This window comes from Drosophila arizonae, chromosome 3 (assembly GCF_054131065.1).
Source record: "Drosophila arizonae isolate 15081-1271.41 chromosome 3, UAZ_ARI_1.0, whole genome shotgun sequence".
NCBI classification, from domain to species: Eukaryota; Metazoa; Arthropoda; class Insecta; order Diptera; family Drosophilidae; genus Drosophila; species Drosophila arizonae.
Window position 1 is genome coordinate 8,400,666 of NC_142923.1, and position 18,926 is coordinate 8,419,591.

General features: G+C 38.1%; 1 protein-coding gene across 1 annotated transcript; it reads right to left on the minus strand.

Moving 5' to 3' along the window:
• Window positions 1–427: 427 nt before the first annotated feature.
• Window positions 428–18,536, minus strand: LOC108610582 (uncharacterized). Its single transcript, XM_089464744.1, is given in 5 exon segments — window positions 428–2,764; window positions 2,834–2,915; window positions 2,999–3,053; window positions 14,831–15,768; window positions 18,378–18,536. Coding segments are annotated over 4 exon segments (2,283 nt in total). The 5' UTR covers window positions 15,051–15,768; window positions 18,378–18,536; the 3' UTR covers window positions 428–838.
• Between the last annotated feature and the right edge of the window lie 390 nt (window positions 18,537–18,926).

The window sequence follows — 18,926 nt, forward strand, 5'->3', positions numbered from 1 at the left end:
GTTTAATATTCAATAGTGTTAATTGTTGTAACAATTGCATTCGTGGCTTGGTTTTATGAATAAACTCAATGCATAACTTTTGACTATGAAACGCACAGCTGATGCTGAGATTTGTATCTTTGCCAGAATTTTACAGAATGTATTTATTTCATTTAAAACGGGTAAACTATTTTTTTTTTTTCTAAGTATCAGAAAACTGTTAAACTCCCTTACTTATCTTGTCTTCCCTGGAATCTTACATAGAAAACAAACAAATTTTGAAAGAGCTTTCAGCCTGTGCGTTTCCTTCGTTCAGTTTATATAATTATTTAGCTTTCATTATTATTATTTATTAAACAACTTACTATACAAGCTCTCACAATTCTCAACTTCATTTAGCTGGCTACAAATTTCTGTGTTGTTTTGCGCATATGTTAACAATTTTCGATTTTGCTTGAAATTTTATTTAGTATTTTATTGGATTGAAACAATTCAATTACAATTTATAATTATGATGACATGCTTGAAGTTTGCTTTTCATTTCAATATTTTTACATTTCCAAATGAGTTTACTTTTGACTCTTTTCAATAAATTTATCTTTAGTTTTAAGTCTATCAAAATGTTTTATATTTTGTGTTGTTGTGTATTGCAAAAATGTGCGAATTGTGTGTTGTGTGTGGGTGTGTATAAAAAATGTACATGTTTCTGTTTTAAACTCTTTCAAAATGAATATTAGGCGAAGTTTTGTGTATTGACTGTCTTCGAAATGGAATCGTTTGTTGATATCGCAAATGAAACAGCGCAGCTGACGCTTAGTTAGTTTTGCTTTAAAGTTATTTGTAATAAATTCATTTACTGTCAGACAGCATGGCCGTTCTTCTCTGGATTAGCACGCTTGGCGGCAGCAGCCGCGCCCATTCGCCTTGCCCGCCAACGATCGATGGGCGTGTAGCAGCATATGAAAAAGGGCGGCACATGCGGCGAACTGCCTGAGCTAGAGCTGCCGCTTTGACTCAGCTGCGACTCGACTGTCAGCTCCGTCTGGACGCCGCTGCTGGTCATGCGCACCTCCGCCTGATAGGGGGGCGGCGATGCGGCATGATAGTCCAGCATGGGTGCCGCCTTGCATATTACGCTCGGCGGCTCCAGTTCATGCAGCTCAAAGCTGTCCGACCGTGTGCTCGTCGGCGTTGTGGTCGAGGGCCGGAACTCGTGCGAGCTGCTCTCGACCATGGCAGTGCGATAGGTAGCGGCAAAATAGTTTGTCTCCAGATAATGACACGATTCGAACAAATAATCATCGAACTGCAAGCGTGTGGTACTGTCGCCAGCATGCCCCATAAAGTTGCCCTTGTGCGACTGTGTCGATGGCGAGCCCAAGGCGATGGGCAACATGGAACGGGACATGGGCATCAGCTCCAAGGAGCTGGAGCAGCCAGCAGCAGGCGCAGGAGCAGGTGCAGCGGCAGCTGCAGAGGATCTGCTTGTGCATTGCTGTTCTAGCTGCTGCTGCTGTTGGTGGTGATGATGCTGCTGCTGTTGCTGTTGCTGTCGCTGTCGCTGCTGTCTTTGCTTCATATCAACAATTTCTATTTCTTCTATATCACTAAAACTATTTAACTGTTTCAACAAATAATGCACATCATTTCGTTTCGTATAATCAGCGGCGTCGTGTTGCTGCTGTTGCAGCAATTGTTGCTGTTGTTGCTCTAACATTGCCGTCGTCTTACTTTTTATTGTGTCTAGTGCTTGCAATGTTAATGGGGTGCTAACGACGGCAATGCCACGACTAGTGCTACGTGGGAGGTTGTCGATTTGTCGCGACTCGTGTTGCTGCTGTTGATGATGTTGTTGCTGTTGCAGCTCTGGATAGGCCAGCGCCAGGCGTTGCTGCAGCGTTGCGCTACTGAACGCTGACGAGGCCCGATGTGGTTCCAGTTTAGCAGACTCGAGTATACGATTGAATTTAGCTAATGCGCTAGATGCTGTTGATGAGCTGGTTGTTGTTTCTGTTTCTGTTGTTGTTGTTGCTGCGGTGATCTTATGTCTTAGTTGTTGTTGTTTGGTTTGAGGCACTGTTGTGACGGTTTGTAGATTATCACCAACACGGCGACGCCCACTGCCCTGAGCATCGACGACATCCGCAACGTTGTCAACAATGACAACGCTTCGATCATCAGTGGATGCAGTCCTATTGTCATCCACATCATCATCATTACCATTGTCATCATCGTTGTCGTCGCAGACATCCTCATCAACATCATCAATATCAACGCCATCCTGCAGCGTTTCGGTAACATTCAAATTCAAATTCAAATGTAAACGCTGCCGCAACAGCAAACGCTGCGTCTTCGTATCGATGGGCACAGCGCCGGGTGGCGCCGGTGCCGCAACGGATGCAGTTGCTCCAATTAAACCATGTCCGGCGGCTATAACCGCCGCCGCTCGCTGCTGTGCTGTGGCCCTAGCTAAATTCTTTTGTAAAATCAACTTCCTCGACGAAATGATGTCATTATTGTCGCTCCCCCGCGATTACCGGCTGTCGCGGGTGGAGCGAGGCCGCCCCTAACTGGACGTACTGGCGATGGGCGAGACGGGTGACAGCGGACTGCGTACAGCCTGTTCGCGCGGACAGCCAGTGAGTGTGATCACCAGCTTACGGCTGCCGGCCTGATCGCGATGCTCGCACAGCCAAACGCCCTGCCAGGTGCCCAGCGAGAGTTTGCCATCGGTAATGGGGATTGTCAGTGAGCTGCCCAGAAAGCAGGCCTTCACGTGTGCGGGCTGTAAAGCAGAGATCGAATAGAATCCAATATGCCCATATATACATATATCAATTAATTTTATAGCTACCATATCGTCGGGTCCTTCGCACGAATGCCTATAGGGCAAACCTTCGGGAACTATTTTATTCAACATCATTTCCATATCGTCTCTGTGAATCGAAATATATATTTAATATATATATATATGCATATATATATATCTATTGAATATCTTGTGCTCATTATGACTCACCTGACGTCTGGATCCCAACTCTCGTTTAACGCTAAACTCGCCGAGGTGTGAAGTACTGCAAAAAAAAAAAAAGAGAAATAATTGCAATTGAGACAAAGTGAATGCGGCGTCAATTAATTTGTTGTTTAACTTTGAATGCTCTGGCCAATAGGCATTTTAATAGCTAACGGTTATTAGACCATTACGTAGGCGTTCGACGCCCCAAACATACAATGAATTTCCAATTGAGCTGTAAAGCTAATTAACCAAAATGTTTAACACGAATCGTAATCTCTTCAAGATAGCTCAAACTTTGTGGTATATTATTAATGAGCTTAAGCCACGCCGCGAAAGCTATTTTCAATCAACTTTAATTACAAATTCCATAAAATTATATGACAAAGCAATTGTTACGGTCGTTAATTCGTAGATAGCTTATTAAAAAACAAAAGGAAAATCTTTTGCAATTCAGTTGACTTTCATTTAAGTGCATGACGTAAAATTACATGCGAACGGAGCTTTAAGAAAATATGGTAAATATTGACGCCTGCTAAGCATCAATTGAACTTTTTTCTTTTATGTAAAGAATTCAATGAAATTTAATATTTTTTCAAAGATAGAAATAACAATAATAATAATATATATTGTATCAATATTTACATATATAAATGTAATTTAAAGGCTTTTTCTTTTTTAATATATAATATATCTGTAAAGTTATAAATTAATATTTCTGTTATATACTATTTTACTGAGTGCTTTAAAAGTAAGATTTAAATAATATTTTAAATATATATTTATATTTATTTCTATAATTTTTATTTATAAACATGGGTTAGGAAAATTTTTATATTGATATATATTTCTTATTAAGGAATTTTTTTTAGCATATTAAATTAAATTTTATTAGTTAGTTTTTCATAAAAAATTTGGCCCAAAATATCTAATGTCTAAAATTTAATGTCTATGTCTAAAATACAAGTAGCAAAAGAATGGAAAAAACTTAGTTGCGACATTGTTGACATTTTGTAAGAAAACAAATTCCTCTCACATTCCAGGTGAAAAGGAGAATGGCTGGCGTTATTTTTCAGTCCATGCTGAAACAAAAGTCTTTTAAGTGTCTAAGTGTTGATATGATATGATTCGAAATTCAGAATGAAATTCTCAGAAAATTCATTGAATGAAATAATAAGCACTTTCTTTTAATATAGTAAGAATTTAGGATAAGCAATTAACTCTAGGTGCGCAAGACAATCAGGAGACTATTTATATTATATAAATAAAAAACTTATTCCAAAAGTAAATACCTTAGACATCTAAACAATTTATTGGCTTTATTGCAATTTGCCAAAATGGACTTCGAAATGCGCTTCAAGCTCTACTTGGCCAACAACTCACCAAAACTTAAACAAAAATTCTTTGACATGTCACACAGACACACACACACATACATACAGTTATACGTAGACCCCACAGTTTACAGTTGTTCTGTACTAAACATGACCAATTCATGTCTTGTTTGACTTTGAGGCATTTCGACAAAAATTTCATAGCCTAGTTTTTGCGACTCGCCCGAAGATGGGCAAATTGGCCAAATGCCAGCAAAAGAGACCGACGAGCATTCAAATTGAATACTAGTGCTTAAAATCATTTAGTGTTAATAATAAATAGAGCCGTAGAACGGCCGTAACACTTTAATTTGCACACTAATTGCATATTCATGAATAAAAGAGTAGAGCCAGCAAAAAACAAATGAGTGGAACGCTGCGCAAATTAGTTTATTATTAAATCCCACAGATGTCATTTCAGGCCCCCGAGCGATCTATGTGCGTAAGAGAGACTATCTAAACGTGTGTGTGTGTGTATGTATCTGCGTGAGTTTGTGTGTCTGCTTGTGTTTATCAAAGTTTAGGTTTCAAGTCCTGCTTGGGGCTCTTGCTAAATAATTTCCGAAAAAATGATTATGTCATGTCGGACATGTGTAAATGGACAACAGAAATTTGAGTGTAAGACAGACAAATACAAACAAACATAAGTCGAGAGTGTTGTAGGCGAGAGTGATGGACTAGCTGTTACCCTATTGTATCAAAATATAATGAATACGGAATAAGTGAAACCTAAGTCGATGCTTCTAATAGTCCTTACCTGATATTTATCGATGATAAATGAAGTATGTGCGAAATTTTACCTATGTCTGGTATATCAATATAAACATAAGTGCAATTATAAGTGTAAGTGTATATAATTCAAGAAAAACGAGATGAAGTACAATCGATATTTCATAGATTTTTATTATAATAACTGAAGCAAGCTCGATATATATCGATTACAGCAAAACAGGATTCATAGCTTTGATGTATGATATAACGTTTAAATGCTTTGTAATTTAAATTAAACTCTAATAATATGCATGATATGCATATAATGAGCGATGACAAGTTAAAAACGATATTTATCGATTTAAAAAATACATTTACTTTATGAATTCGCCAATTGTCGTAGCTCACCACAAACCTAGCAAAGCTTCATTCGGCTATTCACTTTCCATTTGTATATACGTCCTAACCGACAAAACGAAGCGACAAACCGAGAGAGAGAGACAGAGATTGAATCAGAGCCAGGAGACAGAGCAGAGGATGTTGCGGGCAGGAGGGAGGAAATAAACAAGCCCGAGGCACAATCTCAAATGGACATGCGGACAATGCAAATGAAAATGAACTCAAAACTGACAGCCAAAGGCAGCAGCCCCTATACAAATTTGCAAATTGATTTCAGTCAAGAGCTGAACGAGACGGAGGCGGCAGCGGGACATAGGCCAATTGTGGCAGGAGGCGGGCAGCGACCGCAATTAGTTGACACTCGCTAATATTGTGCGGTGCGGCTGACTGCATTTCCGGCAGCCTTTTAAATACATACATACATACGTACACCACACATATACATATGTATTTGTAAGTGTGCCAACTATAAATATGTTAATGCGTTAACACAATTGTGCGTATCGCGGCTTTCGAGTGCCCAAAAAGGTAGAATAACCAGCTACGCATCCTCTCCAACTTCTCCCCCTCTCCCAGCACTCTTCTTAGTTAACTGACACACTATTTTCATGCAGCAAAGCGCCACAACAAACGGCTGTAAAAGGAAAAAGGGTTTGAGGGCTTGGAGCAGCAGCAAGCGGCTTTAATATGATTTAGCCATGGTAGCAGCAGCAACAACAGTATGGGCAGGCAGGGGGGCTGAGGGAGGCCGAGGGCAGCGACATTTGTACGCGTCGTAGCATAGCCCTTGTTTGCCAATGGACAGATGTGCTAAAGGCGCTCAGGAAACACATGCAAGCGCGTAACGGAGGCAGCAGCTTACAGAGCGCCACGTTTTATTGCACTGCAGAAAAAATGGGGCATGCGACTTAATAAACAATAAAATATTGTAGAATTGTATAAAATGTGCAATAAATTTTTTGAAATAGATTACGCACTCGTTACGCTTGCAATATATGATGTAGACTTTAAAATAAATCTTTGCCACTAAATCTAGCAGAAAACTTGATAAATAAAATATCAAAATTATATAAAAATTAATATAATGATATACATATAATAAAATGATATTTTCGTTATTAGCTTTAAATTTTTCATGTTAGGGATTCTTTAAAATTGTATTTTACGAATACTTTCTTTATAATCATTAAAGTTTTATTTATCATTTATTTTTAATATTGATTAACTTTTTGTTAATGTTTTTATAGCCTTCCTTCCAAAGCATAATGCCTATTCTTATCAATTAATATTCTTTTCTATTTTTATAAACATGTTTAATTGATTATTTTTCAAACTGTCTTCTCAAGCCTAACAATTCCAGAGCTTAGCACTATTTATATAGGTCAATAACTATTCTACTATTTATATAGGTCAATAACTATTCTACTTATTTGTTCCAAAATGTAACTTTAAAGACTTCTCCTCCTCTTTAACTCAACAGTTTAATCTGCTCATATATTTTTCTCGCAGTGTAGCCACGCATTCATTGAGTGGCAGATGGCGTTTTGTTGACTGCAGGGAAAGCACAGGGTGTTACAAGTGTGTGCACATACATACACAGACACACATATGAAGGTATACATGTAAGTGCGTGTGTGTGTGCGTGTGAGTAGGAGTTAGATGTAAAATTTCGAGTGCCTGTTGTTGTTGTTGTTGTTGGCTTCTCACATTTAGCGGCGCGTTTAGGCACTACAAAAGTTGCTAATGTTTTTAAAAGAGGCCTTTTTCATTATACAAAGTCAAACATTCTGACAGCATAAGCAAGCACAAGCCACACACACACACACACACACACACACACACATACATACATACATACATAAAACCGCAATACATACACACACGCACACACACACATATGTGTAGAGGAAAAAGCGTCTGCGGCTGCTGCAAATGTTGAACAATGGAACTGCGGCTCGCTTATGTTTCTCATTCATTCATATATGCATGTGCATACATAAGTAGCAATTGTGACTCTGTGCGTGTGTGTGTGTGTGCATATTACATGATATAACGCAACACGAAACGCTTAAATTCATCAACCTTATTACACAGCGTGTTGGCTTCATTTTGTGGTCAAGAGCTGAAGCAGAAGTAGCCAAAAAAAAAAAGAAGAAAATGTTTATAGCATGCTTACAGGCGCAGCACAGCCTGAGCAGCTGGGGCAGGAGTTGGAGAGCGGGAGCGTATGGCGGATGGCGGACGGGCAGGTGGGAGCAAGGGCAAAAAGTAGCACGAGACGCCAGGTGCAAGCGCACCTGCTAACCGCTCATTAAAATGAAAAGAGGCAATATTATTGTCATATGACTGAGGATTTCATACACTTGCTCAACAGACTTATGGCAGATATACTTCAAACCAGGAACCACTGCTAGAAATTTAATATGGAATAGGTTTACAAGTTCCTCTCTCTTTTTTTCTATAGCGAGTTAGCAGTTTATGTTTGCAGAATGAAAATATTAAAAACTTTTTAGCAAAATAAAAAGAACAGATTAATATACTAGATATATACTTTTATATACTATATATAGAATACAATTTTTATAAAAATTATACTATATATATTGAAGAAAAAATGTCTTTTTAAGTCATTTCGTTTTCATATTAAACACATACTAATGTTAGTAGGAGCTTAGGTTATTTTGCAGAAGAAAGTTTTTATTTGAAAGAAAGTTTTCAGCACATTTAATGTGGGGTAAAAATTATTATAAATATATTTCTATTATTCTAAAAAATAAAATAAAACGAGTTCTCGATTTTAATTAGGATAACCTTAAGCTAATTATTTTCATTATATGATTAACTTTTAAGTATTGAAAGAAACCTATATCTTTCTACTGTTAGTATAAATATGTAACTTTTCCCTAAACTGAGCTCAAAGAAATATATTTTATCAGCCTCTATGCCGTAAGCCCAGTAAGCGTCGTAATTACAATGCTTGCAGTAAGGGTAGAACAAGTCGACCCTACAACACACACACAGACACAACCCAGCACACACACATATGCTTGTAGCTAGTCACATGGAACTAGTTCAAGTTGTTCATGGCAAACAAACGTAAAATGTTTGGTTTGTTGTCCGTGTCGCCCTGTTCCTATTGTTGTTTTTACTGTAGGCTTTGACTCTGCTCTTTTTTTTTTTTTTTTTTTGCATAAATAATATTGATTTATTGGCTGGCGCAGCATTTGCGGCTCATAAGCGAAACAATTTTTAATGCTAGAGGCGCCACCTCGTCCGTGGAGCCACGTTGTGGACTACGCAGGGTAGGGCGGACAAAAGGGATTACCTGAACCTTGGGGCAACCTATGGAAACAAATATATATATATGACACACACACACACACACATATGGCACACTTTTCGATGCCATGGCATCGTTTGCCTTACTTCGATTCGAATGTCCTTGTTGCGGGCCATGCGAAGTTTTATACGACAGCCAAGCCTGGGAGAGTCACGTTCTCGCAGGTGCCTGTCAAAGTTCATGTTAGTTAGCTGCAAGTTGTGACAAACAGATGTCACTTGACTGACGAAAGACTTAATGAAATTCCAAGAAATTCCGAATTTCAAATTTGTCCACCAAATGCAAACTATTAACAAATATCAAATAGATAAAAAGACAGCTGGCATACGACTTTAAATATGTTTAAGAGTAGTAAAGAAATACATCTATGGAATTGAGGTTATGTTAAGTACAAATTGATGAAAATACCATTAAAAAATATTTATATATATACTAAATAATAAAGAAATTCATTCTAGTCGTTTTATGTATTAAAGAATTATGTAATGATGGAAATAGAAGCTCTGCGCAGTATTGAGGGTATTTTATAGTCGGTCATTTTTACTAGAGCACTCTTACTTGTATATTACTTGACGGGCAATAATTAGGGGATGTTCTTCATTGATTATTGGTTATTATTTTATATTTATATATAATATATATACAATATATATATTATATGAAAGATATATATTTTTTTACAAATTCCAGGAATATTGGAGTACAAAAAACTACAGTATTACTGAATAAATTGACATAAAAGGAGCTATTTTATTCGTAGCTCGAAGCGGTATTTAAGTTGGCTAAAGTAAAACGAAAACAAAACGATTTACTTTGTGTTGTTTTCATACTTCTATTGTTTTTTTTTTTTCGCTACGTTCGCTGTCACGAATAAAAGGGAGACAGCACACCCATACATTAACCCCTCCCCCTCACACACACACACACACACACACACACACACACACACACAATAAATGTTAAAGCATCGCAATGTTGCTTTCATAGCCTCCATCCCACATCAGACCCACTTTCGGTTTCAGCTGATTTATTTGGTGTTGCTTCTCTTTCGACTACGCACAGGACATTGGGGAGTCCTTATTTGGCGCCGTCGTCGTCGTCGTTGTTAGCTTTGAAAAATATGCTCGGGTTATAAATTGAAGTTGAGCCATTTATATGATCTTGCGATTATGCAGCAAATTGCTAGAGAGCCAACGAATTTGCTCCCTCAGGCAATGAAAGTTGTTGCAAAAACAATCGCGTATCATGTAAGGGCGAAATTCAGTATATTTAGGTTGAGTTATGTATCATTGGGAAGTAGCTCCATTAGAAATTCAGATATTCCGAAGTTTAGTTGATTTTATATATATATATATATATATATATATATATATATATATATATATATATAGAAGTAACAACAATGACTCTTATTTAATTAGATATGTTTAGCTTATTGTGTTTATATTCCTAAACTACTAAATTATTGGCAAAGCTTCTATATGAAAATACAAAGACAAATCTGTTTTACTTTCACTAGGTTTATGTATAATCTGTCTATTTCAACTATAAATGTTTTAACAAATACATTTTCATTAAGCTAATAATCAAATTAAATTCGTTAATTCGTAGATTCATTCCCTACTAAGACTAACATCTATGACCTTAAGACAGCGCACATTCTAGATTACAAATATTTCACATTCCGGTTATATAAACTTTTCTGCTGTTCTAGCTATTTTCCATCCATATAATTTAGCTCATGGAATTTTACCAGTCTTTCTAAGGAAACTCCAGCTAGCAATTTACCGGAAGCATTTCATATAAGCGCATTATACATTTCAAACAAGGGGAAGCATTTTATTTTTATAGCGCATCTTGATTCAAAGAACCTTTTTGTTCATTTTATTTATTTTTTCCTGCTCACTTTTTATGTTGTTCTGAATTATTTGAATTGCATTTGTTTTTTTTTTTTTTTGTATTTTCTATTTAATAAGTAACCATTAAAATTGGCCTCTATCTCTAGCTATCTCTCTCGCACCATTGTTCTCCTCTTCCTTTTGCCTTTGGTGCCTATTGAAACAATGACAGTGTATTGAGGTCAATACTAAAAGACAACAAGAAAAACATATGGCAAGGTTGCTTTGAAATAATTTTTTGAAATTAACTTTTTTCTGTGCCATTTTGTAAAGGGGTCGCAGGTGCACTGGGCAGGCAGGCAGGTGCCAAAGGATGGGGCAGAGGTTGCCATTTGATTTGTGATGGCGCTGCAAAATTTTGCCTAGCTGTGACAAAAGGAAGAGAGAAGCAGGTGCACGTACAGGTGCAGGTATTGCTGCCGTTCGAGAGGGACCTAGCACACACACACATACACACTGAAAGTCAGACAATACTTGCACACACAGACACATGGACTTTCACATATTTAAGTAAAGTGAGTCTAATTAGGAAGTCCTTTTAAGAAAATCAATAAACATGTCTTGACCTCAATTAGATTCCGCTTACTACAGTTCACAATACACACGTAGCCAAAACGGATCCCCAGACAACGAGAAACACACACACACACACACGCATACCTAGCACAGAGATTCATTTTAGCGTGCTGGAGCTAAGCCGGGATGGGGGAAGGAGCAGAAGAGGCATAATAAACACACGTGCTTTTCATTTGGCCAAGAGCGAAAAAATAACACGAAAGAATGCTTGGGGCCAGCGGAAGTTTGAATGCTCTATGAGCCATATAGACTATATATGAAATGTGGCTATATATGATCAGATTGGAATTAATTTGAAGACAAGTTTGCATGAAATATTCAAGGTAGGCAGGGTTAATAGCGATCAGGAGGATAAATATAATAATAGTAGTGGTAGTAGTAAATAGCGGTAATAGTAGTATATAGTATGTAGTAATAGTAGAAATAGTAGTAGATAGTAGGTAGTAATAGTACTAAATAGCAGTAGTAGTAGTAGATAGTAGTAGTAACTAGCAGTAGTAGAAGATAGTAGTAGTTGTAGTAGTAGTAGATAGTAGTAGTAACTAGCAGTAGTAGAAGATAATAGTAGTATTAGTAGATAGTTGTGGTAACTAGCAGTAGTAGTAGTAGATAGTAGGTAGTAATAGTAGTAAATAGCAATAGTAGTAGATAGTAGGTGGTAATAGTAGTAAATTGTAGTAGTAGTAGTAGATAGTAGTTGTAACTAGCAGTAGTAGAAGAAGATACTAGTAGTAGTAGTAGTAGTAGATGGTAGTTGTAACTAGCAGTAGTAGTAGTAGATAGTAATAGTAGTAAATAGCAGAAGTAGTAGATAGCTAGCAGTAGTAGAAGAATGTAGTAGTATTAACTAGCAGTAGTAGTAGAAGATAGTAGTAGATAGTAGTATTATTATTAAAAGTAATAATACTATATGCAGTACTTATATCAATGATAGCAAAAAATCTCTTCAACACAGATTGATTAACAAAGGCATAATACCCGCCGCTAGGGCATTGAGAGAAAGAGACGGCCATAATAGAGACTCGACTGGGCTAAGACGATTTGTGTGCAGGCACAGGCTTAGGGAGGTGAGAGGCGGGATTACGGGCAGTCCCTGGTGAGAACTGCGAGGAGGTGGGGCTGATGGTAAGAAGTTTGCCTCGAGCATTCACACGCCATAGCCACAGAGCCATGACATGAAGACATGAGAAACGACGCTGACGACGACGACGACGACGACGACGACTGCGATTGCTTTTCACTTTGAGGCTCCATCTAAGCGGCCCCAATTCCCCCTCCGGCTGCCCCAGTCGCCCTGCACCGCCTGCTGGCTGCTCCAACTGGCATTTTATGATACGATTTTATTTATTTGCCCATGTCTGAAACGAAACTCAGCTCTCGGCACTGAGAGAACGCGCGTCCTGCCATTGTAATGCAAACTGTCAACAAGACCGCAAACGCTCGAGGCTCACGTATTTGTTGTACTCATTGTTCTTGCTGTTGTTGTTGTTGTTGCTATTGTTGTTGTCGCATTTGATGCTGTCAGAAGTCGTTGGGCCACAAGAATTTGGATGGGAAAATAGTGCAGAGTGCAGCTCAGCTAAGCTAAGCTGCCATTGCAATCCTTCTATGGAGCAGTATTTCAACAGTTTATACATGGGCATCAAATGGTAAATGATAAATAATGTACTATATAAGATATATATGCTAATATGACACATGACCACTGGTAATTCAAAAATGGTTCATTGTAAATATGAATAGTATTAAGATTCTTCATTTCATTAGGAATATCCTAAGTCTCTCTTATACGAGATGTACTCTCATAAGTTATCAATGTACTCAATATTTGTTTTGTAATTTCGTTTTACGACTTATCTCTCTTCTTGTCAGTTAATATCCTCGAGTCTTTTCCTTTCGCAAAGTTATTTAGCAAAGCCTGAGAAGTCTAAACATTTTAATTTTGACTACAATTGAAGACAACTGTCACCCTAGTTCAATGATATAAGGAAATTGCGAACCAGCTTGCCAACTGAATTGAACTGAATGTCCCAGGCTCATATTAGATCAAACAATCAACAATTACAGCATTAGATTTAAAACATTGAATTAGCCAAGCTAGCCATGCGAACTGTCTCCATCTACAGTGAGCTGACAATTTTCCTAAATATTTATCCATATACACACATACATATGTATGTATGTGCCCAAGCATCGAAAAATCAAATTGTCATTGGACTTGAATATCGAATGGTCAATGAGAATGTGGACAATTCATTCGCTTTGTATGTGTCGATTGATGCAGCAATAGACTCGACAATTTGTGCCAAATTAAATCGATGTCAACGTAGTTTTCGGCACTCAACAAAGCCGATGACTAAGGGGTCACGAGACGGGAGAGGAATCCATGCGCTTTGTCACTTAACCCAGTTTATTTCCTCTAGCCAAATGAACTATCCTTTTGCTGACAATATATCCATTTATATACATACATATATGCATGTATGTATAGAAGTCTACATTGAAATGCAACATTTAACTTTTAGCAACATTTCCATATATGTATGTGCATATACATATACATATATATATTTTCGTACTTGATGTTTAGCAAGTTTTACATTTTGTTGTTTGCTCAGCTGAACTTTGGAGCCAAAAGCCGTATGGCTTCAAGTTCTCTTTCTAATCTCGGCTGTCAAATGAAATGGTTTTGTTGAAAAGTAGATACAGTGCTGATTTTACCATCGAGTTGCTCTAATTCATTTGTGTTACATGTTTCTTTCTAACATGTACTTCTTAACATTGTGATTTTAACATGTAGAAATTAGTTATTATTTATCGGTATATAGCTTTTAGCATGTAGTTTCTAAGAGGTGGATTTTTAAATATTCCTCACCAAGTACTTTTTCGCAATAGCGTTATATTTTAAACCTACTTTTTCATTCACCACTTAAGTACCTTTTAATACATGTCTTTTTTCGTGTACCTTTTTAGGTACATAGCAAATAATACTATAAAGTTATCATGACTTCTTTAGTTTTATTTAATTTATTTTTTTTTTTTATTGCTTTATTTTTCTTAAACAGTTTTAGTGGTCATATATGTAAGTATTCTGTTAGCATGTACCTAGAAATACCAGCATGTACCTTTTACTGAATTTTTTGCTTGTATTTCTATAACTGTATTTGTATAGATTTAAGCATGTTTTATTCCTACACAGTCTTGTGCTACCTAGCATCATCTATTTATCATGTACCACTCTATAAAAAGCAATACATATAAATTGTCCCTATTGCACAATTTATATTATCCCTACAAACCCCACTACCTACACACCCCACTACAAAGCTATTCATATATTAATTGACATATTTTCCCTATTTTATCATGGGCTATCTAGACATTACTTATATGTAATTTCTCAAGAGCTGCAGTCAAAACTAACTCATTTTTCATTGACTATTCGTTTGGGTATAATTTACTGTCTACCTTTTTAAATTATAATAATAAAACACCTATATATTGTTTTTTCACATTTCTTTTAGGGATCATATCTACTTACTCTGCATGTGACATAATCCCACAGAGAATTGCATCAGCTCCGGCATTTGTCTAAGTATCTCTTCGGTGACCAAATGGACGCCGCGATGCTGCGGCCTTAGATTGATTTTGCGCTGAAACCAGGCGGAGCCGAACTGCAATCCAGCCGCATTGCCATCGCCAACGCCAGCGCCGGCGCCGGCGATGCCGCCGCGTCCGCCTCGATGATTGGCCGATGCCATGGTGCTGTTGGAGGAGCTGCTGCGTATGTTGCTATTGCGACTGACGCTTTGCTTAATGTTGGCTGTGCCACCGCCGCCTCCAGCAACTCCAACGCCGCCGCCACCACCGCCTCCACCACCACCACCGCCACCAGCGACGCCGGCGCAGCCAGCTCCACCGCTGCCGCTGGTCGCTTTCGTGTTGCCGGCGTTTGGATTACTGCTGCTACTACGACGCCGATGGCCGCTGCGTCCGCCGCTGCGTGCTGTTGTTGCTGTTGCTGTTGTTGATCCCGCTGCTGCTGCTGCTGCTCCTCCTGGCGGTGGACTCTGCGTGGATGCTTGACGCTGTGTTTTTACCTTGGACGCGGCGGCGGCGGCGGCAGCAGCGGCAGATGTCGTGGGCTTTGCTGACGACGACGTTGTGACGGCTCTTTGGCTCGGGGCTCCAGTCAGGGCGAGGACGAGAGCAGCGACGACGACGACGACGATTGCAGCTCCTCACGCACACGCACACGAGTACCTATACACACTGGCACATACACACGCACACACCCTCGATAAAAGGGTGTTTTTTCTTCTTTATTTAATATTATTTTTTCTCTTCACTTTGAGCACTTTTTCTATCACGTTTTCTTTTTTTTTTTTTTTTTTTTTTTTTTTTTTGTATGCAATTAAATTTATTTTGCTCGTATTTATTACTTCAACTTTTTTAGCCACTTGATCTCCTTGGCAGATACTGCAATGAGAGTAAAAAACAAATTAAGTAAAATTAATTTTTGTGAATACATTCTAAAAATGTTTTTAATATCTACGTGTATATTTAAAAAATATTTTTTAATTTTCCAACATTTTCCGTTGCTGCTCAAGGTGCAGCATAGCTTGAACTAAATCTAATATTTTTATTAACTTATGTCTTAAGTCTGCTTCACACTCAACTAAAGCCATAAAAGGCCCTTTCTGGCTTGGCAATAATAGTGATTATTTTACCTTTGGCTATATCAAATAAATCATATTTATTGTATGTCTCTCTCACAGCCAATATGAAATTCGCCCACAATCAACAAGTTTTAATTGCGTCCAGTAAATAACAACACAGCAAGCTCTCAACCACATCTACTGTTTATGGTTATGGTTATCAGCAGCAGCAGCTGGTGTTGACCTTGCCAATCGATTGAGCGAAGGGCCAATAATGGGAACTAGACACCGCATTAGCTAAATCTATGAAAATGGCGAGAAAAACAAATGTCTAAAGAAAGAGAGAAAGAGTGAGAAATAGAGGCAAAAAGTGTAAGACAACTGTTTATAGGCGGTATGCAAATCCAATTCCAATTAGAACAACACAATCAACAGAGATGGGGAAAGGGGAATAAAATAACACGAGAATTTGAGAAGTGAATATTATTTAAATATATCGACACAGCATAAAGAGGATCCATTAAGATTTAAAAAAAAAAAAAAAAAAAAATTTTAATTAGTATTGAAAGTAATATCTAACTACTATTATGATAGATATATAGATACTCCAAAAAGAGATGAAAATGAAATATTATTGTTATATACATATGTATGTATGTATACCTTAAATATAGTCTTATCTTTCTCTCTCTATTTAAAGTCTGGTCCCTCTTAGCTGAAAGGAGTTCAAAGCAGCACACAAGCTTTGGCATAGGCATGCAGGTCACAATAGACAATTGTACAAGAAAGAAAAAAGCAGAGCTAAAAGTCAAAAAGTGGAGTAAATTTGTTGCGGCACAATTGGGCACGTGTCGCAGCAACTGAAGCTCGAAGGAGTCGACAGGTGGAGCAGGGGCAGGGCAGGTTAGCTGGTGCACAAATCGGAGCAGTGTTCACGACTTAAGGTGGGAAACAAACACACACACAAGCATACAAGCACAAACAGCTGCAAGCAGAAGTGTGTAGGCACAAGGAATCAACGAAAAATGGTGTTCAAGTATCGTAGTTCACAAGTTGAGTGTACTCACACATACAAACACAAACACACACACATGCATCGACGTGCTTAAAGAGAGAGAGGCAGAAGCAATCGAAATGCATTTGAATTGAGCAGCGAGCGCTGATTGCATATATACATATGTACACGTGTGTGAACGTGCGTGTTTATGTGTGCGTGTGGGTGTATGTTCTATAATAATAAAAAAAAAGATATTAAAAAAAAGGCACAACCAACAAATTTGTATAAAAAGGGCAGAGCACTTGCCACACAAAACGATTTACACGACACTAAAGCTAAAAACGGAATAAAATGATATTGAGGAGATGAGAGAGCGACGTCATGGATGAGAGTAGCAGCAGCAGCAGCTACAACAATAACAGCCGTGTTAAGGCCGCGGCAGGTACTTTTTATGGTGCTACTGTTCAAATTTGCATATGCTTTAAATATTTAATGCAATACAAAAGGAGGAGACAAGTAAGTACCCAATCTAAAGGGATCTGGCAACAACAACGCAACGCACAATGTGCCAATTGGGCAGCTGCTGTACAATCCAATTGGAATACTCAATGGCAGGCAGAAAAATGGTCAAAAACCAAAAGAAGATATGAAGGAACGCAAGGCATATACAAATATGCAGAAAATTGTTCGCGCATTTGGCAAAAAATCAATTTTCCGTGTGATTGCCAAATGCAATTGCCGCAAGAATGAGGCGCAACAACACACAGGCACACACTCACATGGGGACACACATGACAAAAAAAAGGAGTGAAGAAAAGTAAGTGAATCGAATTGAAGAAAAACTTCTTGGGTGTCCCTGGACAGACACGACACGAGTCAATTGCAGCCCTAGAAAACAGTCTTACAGCTGTGTAGCACGCCTTACGCAGTGTTTTGTTGCCTGTTTTGCTTCTGGCTTTTCCATAAGTTTTACTGTTAATTATTGACATAACAAATGCGGCCCCAACTAGAACTGATGACGGCAACAACAGCAGATCCAATCAGAACCACCACTCTCACACACATACACACACACACACACACAAGCGCACTCTGGAGAGAAAGAGAAGCGAAAAGGCACACGCGAAATTGCTTAAATTAAACTTGACGAAATAAAAGGGCGCACATAAAGCCAGGCATATGAAACTAGCTGTATAATTTTCAACATTTATTGTCCTTTCTGTGGGTTGTTTTGTACAAGCGAAATGAATGAAAATGTGAGCCTACCACACTCTTAGTAATTGTATTTGTATTGACACGCACACAGACACAAATCACGTAAGCATCAAATTTAAATGCACTTAATTACATTTAATTCGTGTTTGCTTTTGTTTTTTATATGAAGAGGACGGCGAAGGGCGGCCGACCAGGCAAAGTGCCGCTGTAACACAAACCGTACGTATGTGCGCGTCCGTCTGACAGTCCTATTGCATGCGCTCTCTCTGCTGCTGCTTCTTCTACTACTTGTTTTTAGTTATGCGTGTGCGCCAAGTTTCGCGTGCCAATAGTTTTTGCACGTGCAGCGATACTATCGATATTTTTCTTTTGAGCTCATCGACAATTATTTAAAAGCAGTAATTTGAAATTAAACGATAGCAGAATAGTCATATGCTTTAAAAGCGAAGCCAAGCGCAGAAAGCCTATATTTTAACTGTTTTTCGATCGATAAATAGCACGTAATTATCGATATACGGACACAACCGTGCAATCGCTTGTGATGGGCGGCCAAAACAAAAAATGCATTTGAAATTTCAGTTCGCTAATGGCTGTGGTTTTATAAATAAAAAATAAAAACAATAAGCGGTGCTTACTTTGCTGTTGTTTATTTAGTTGGTGTTTGTTATAATTATTAGTTAGTTTAATTAAATTCACTGCGTGGGTGGGCGAGTTGTGTGCTGATAAAAGTGCTGTTGCTGCTGACGGCGCATTGGCAATGCGCACTT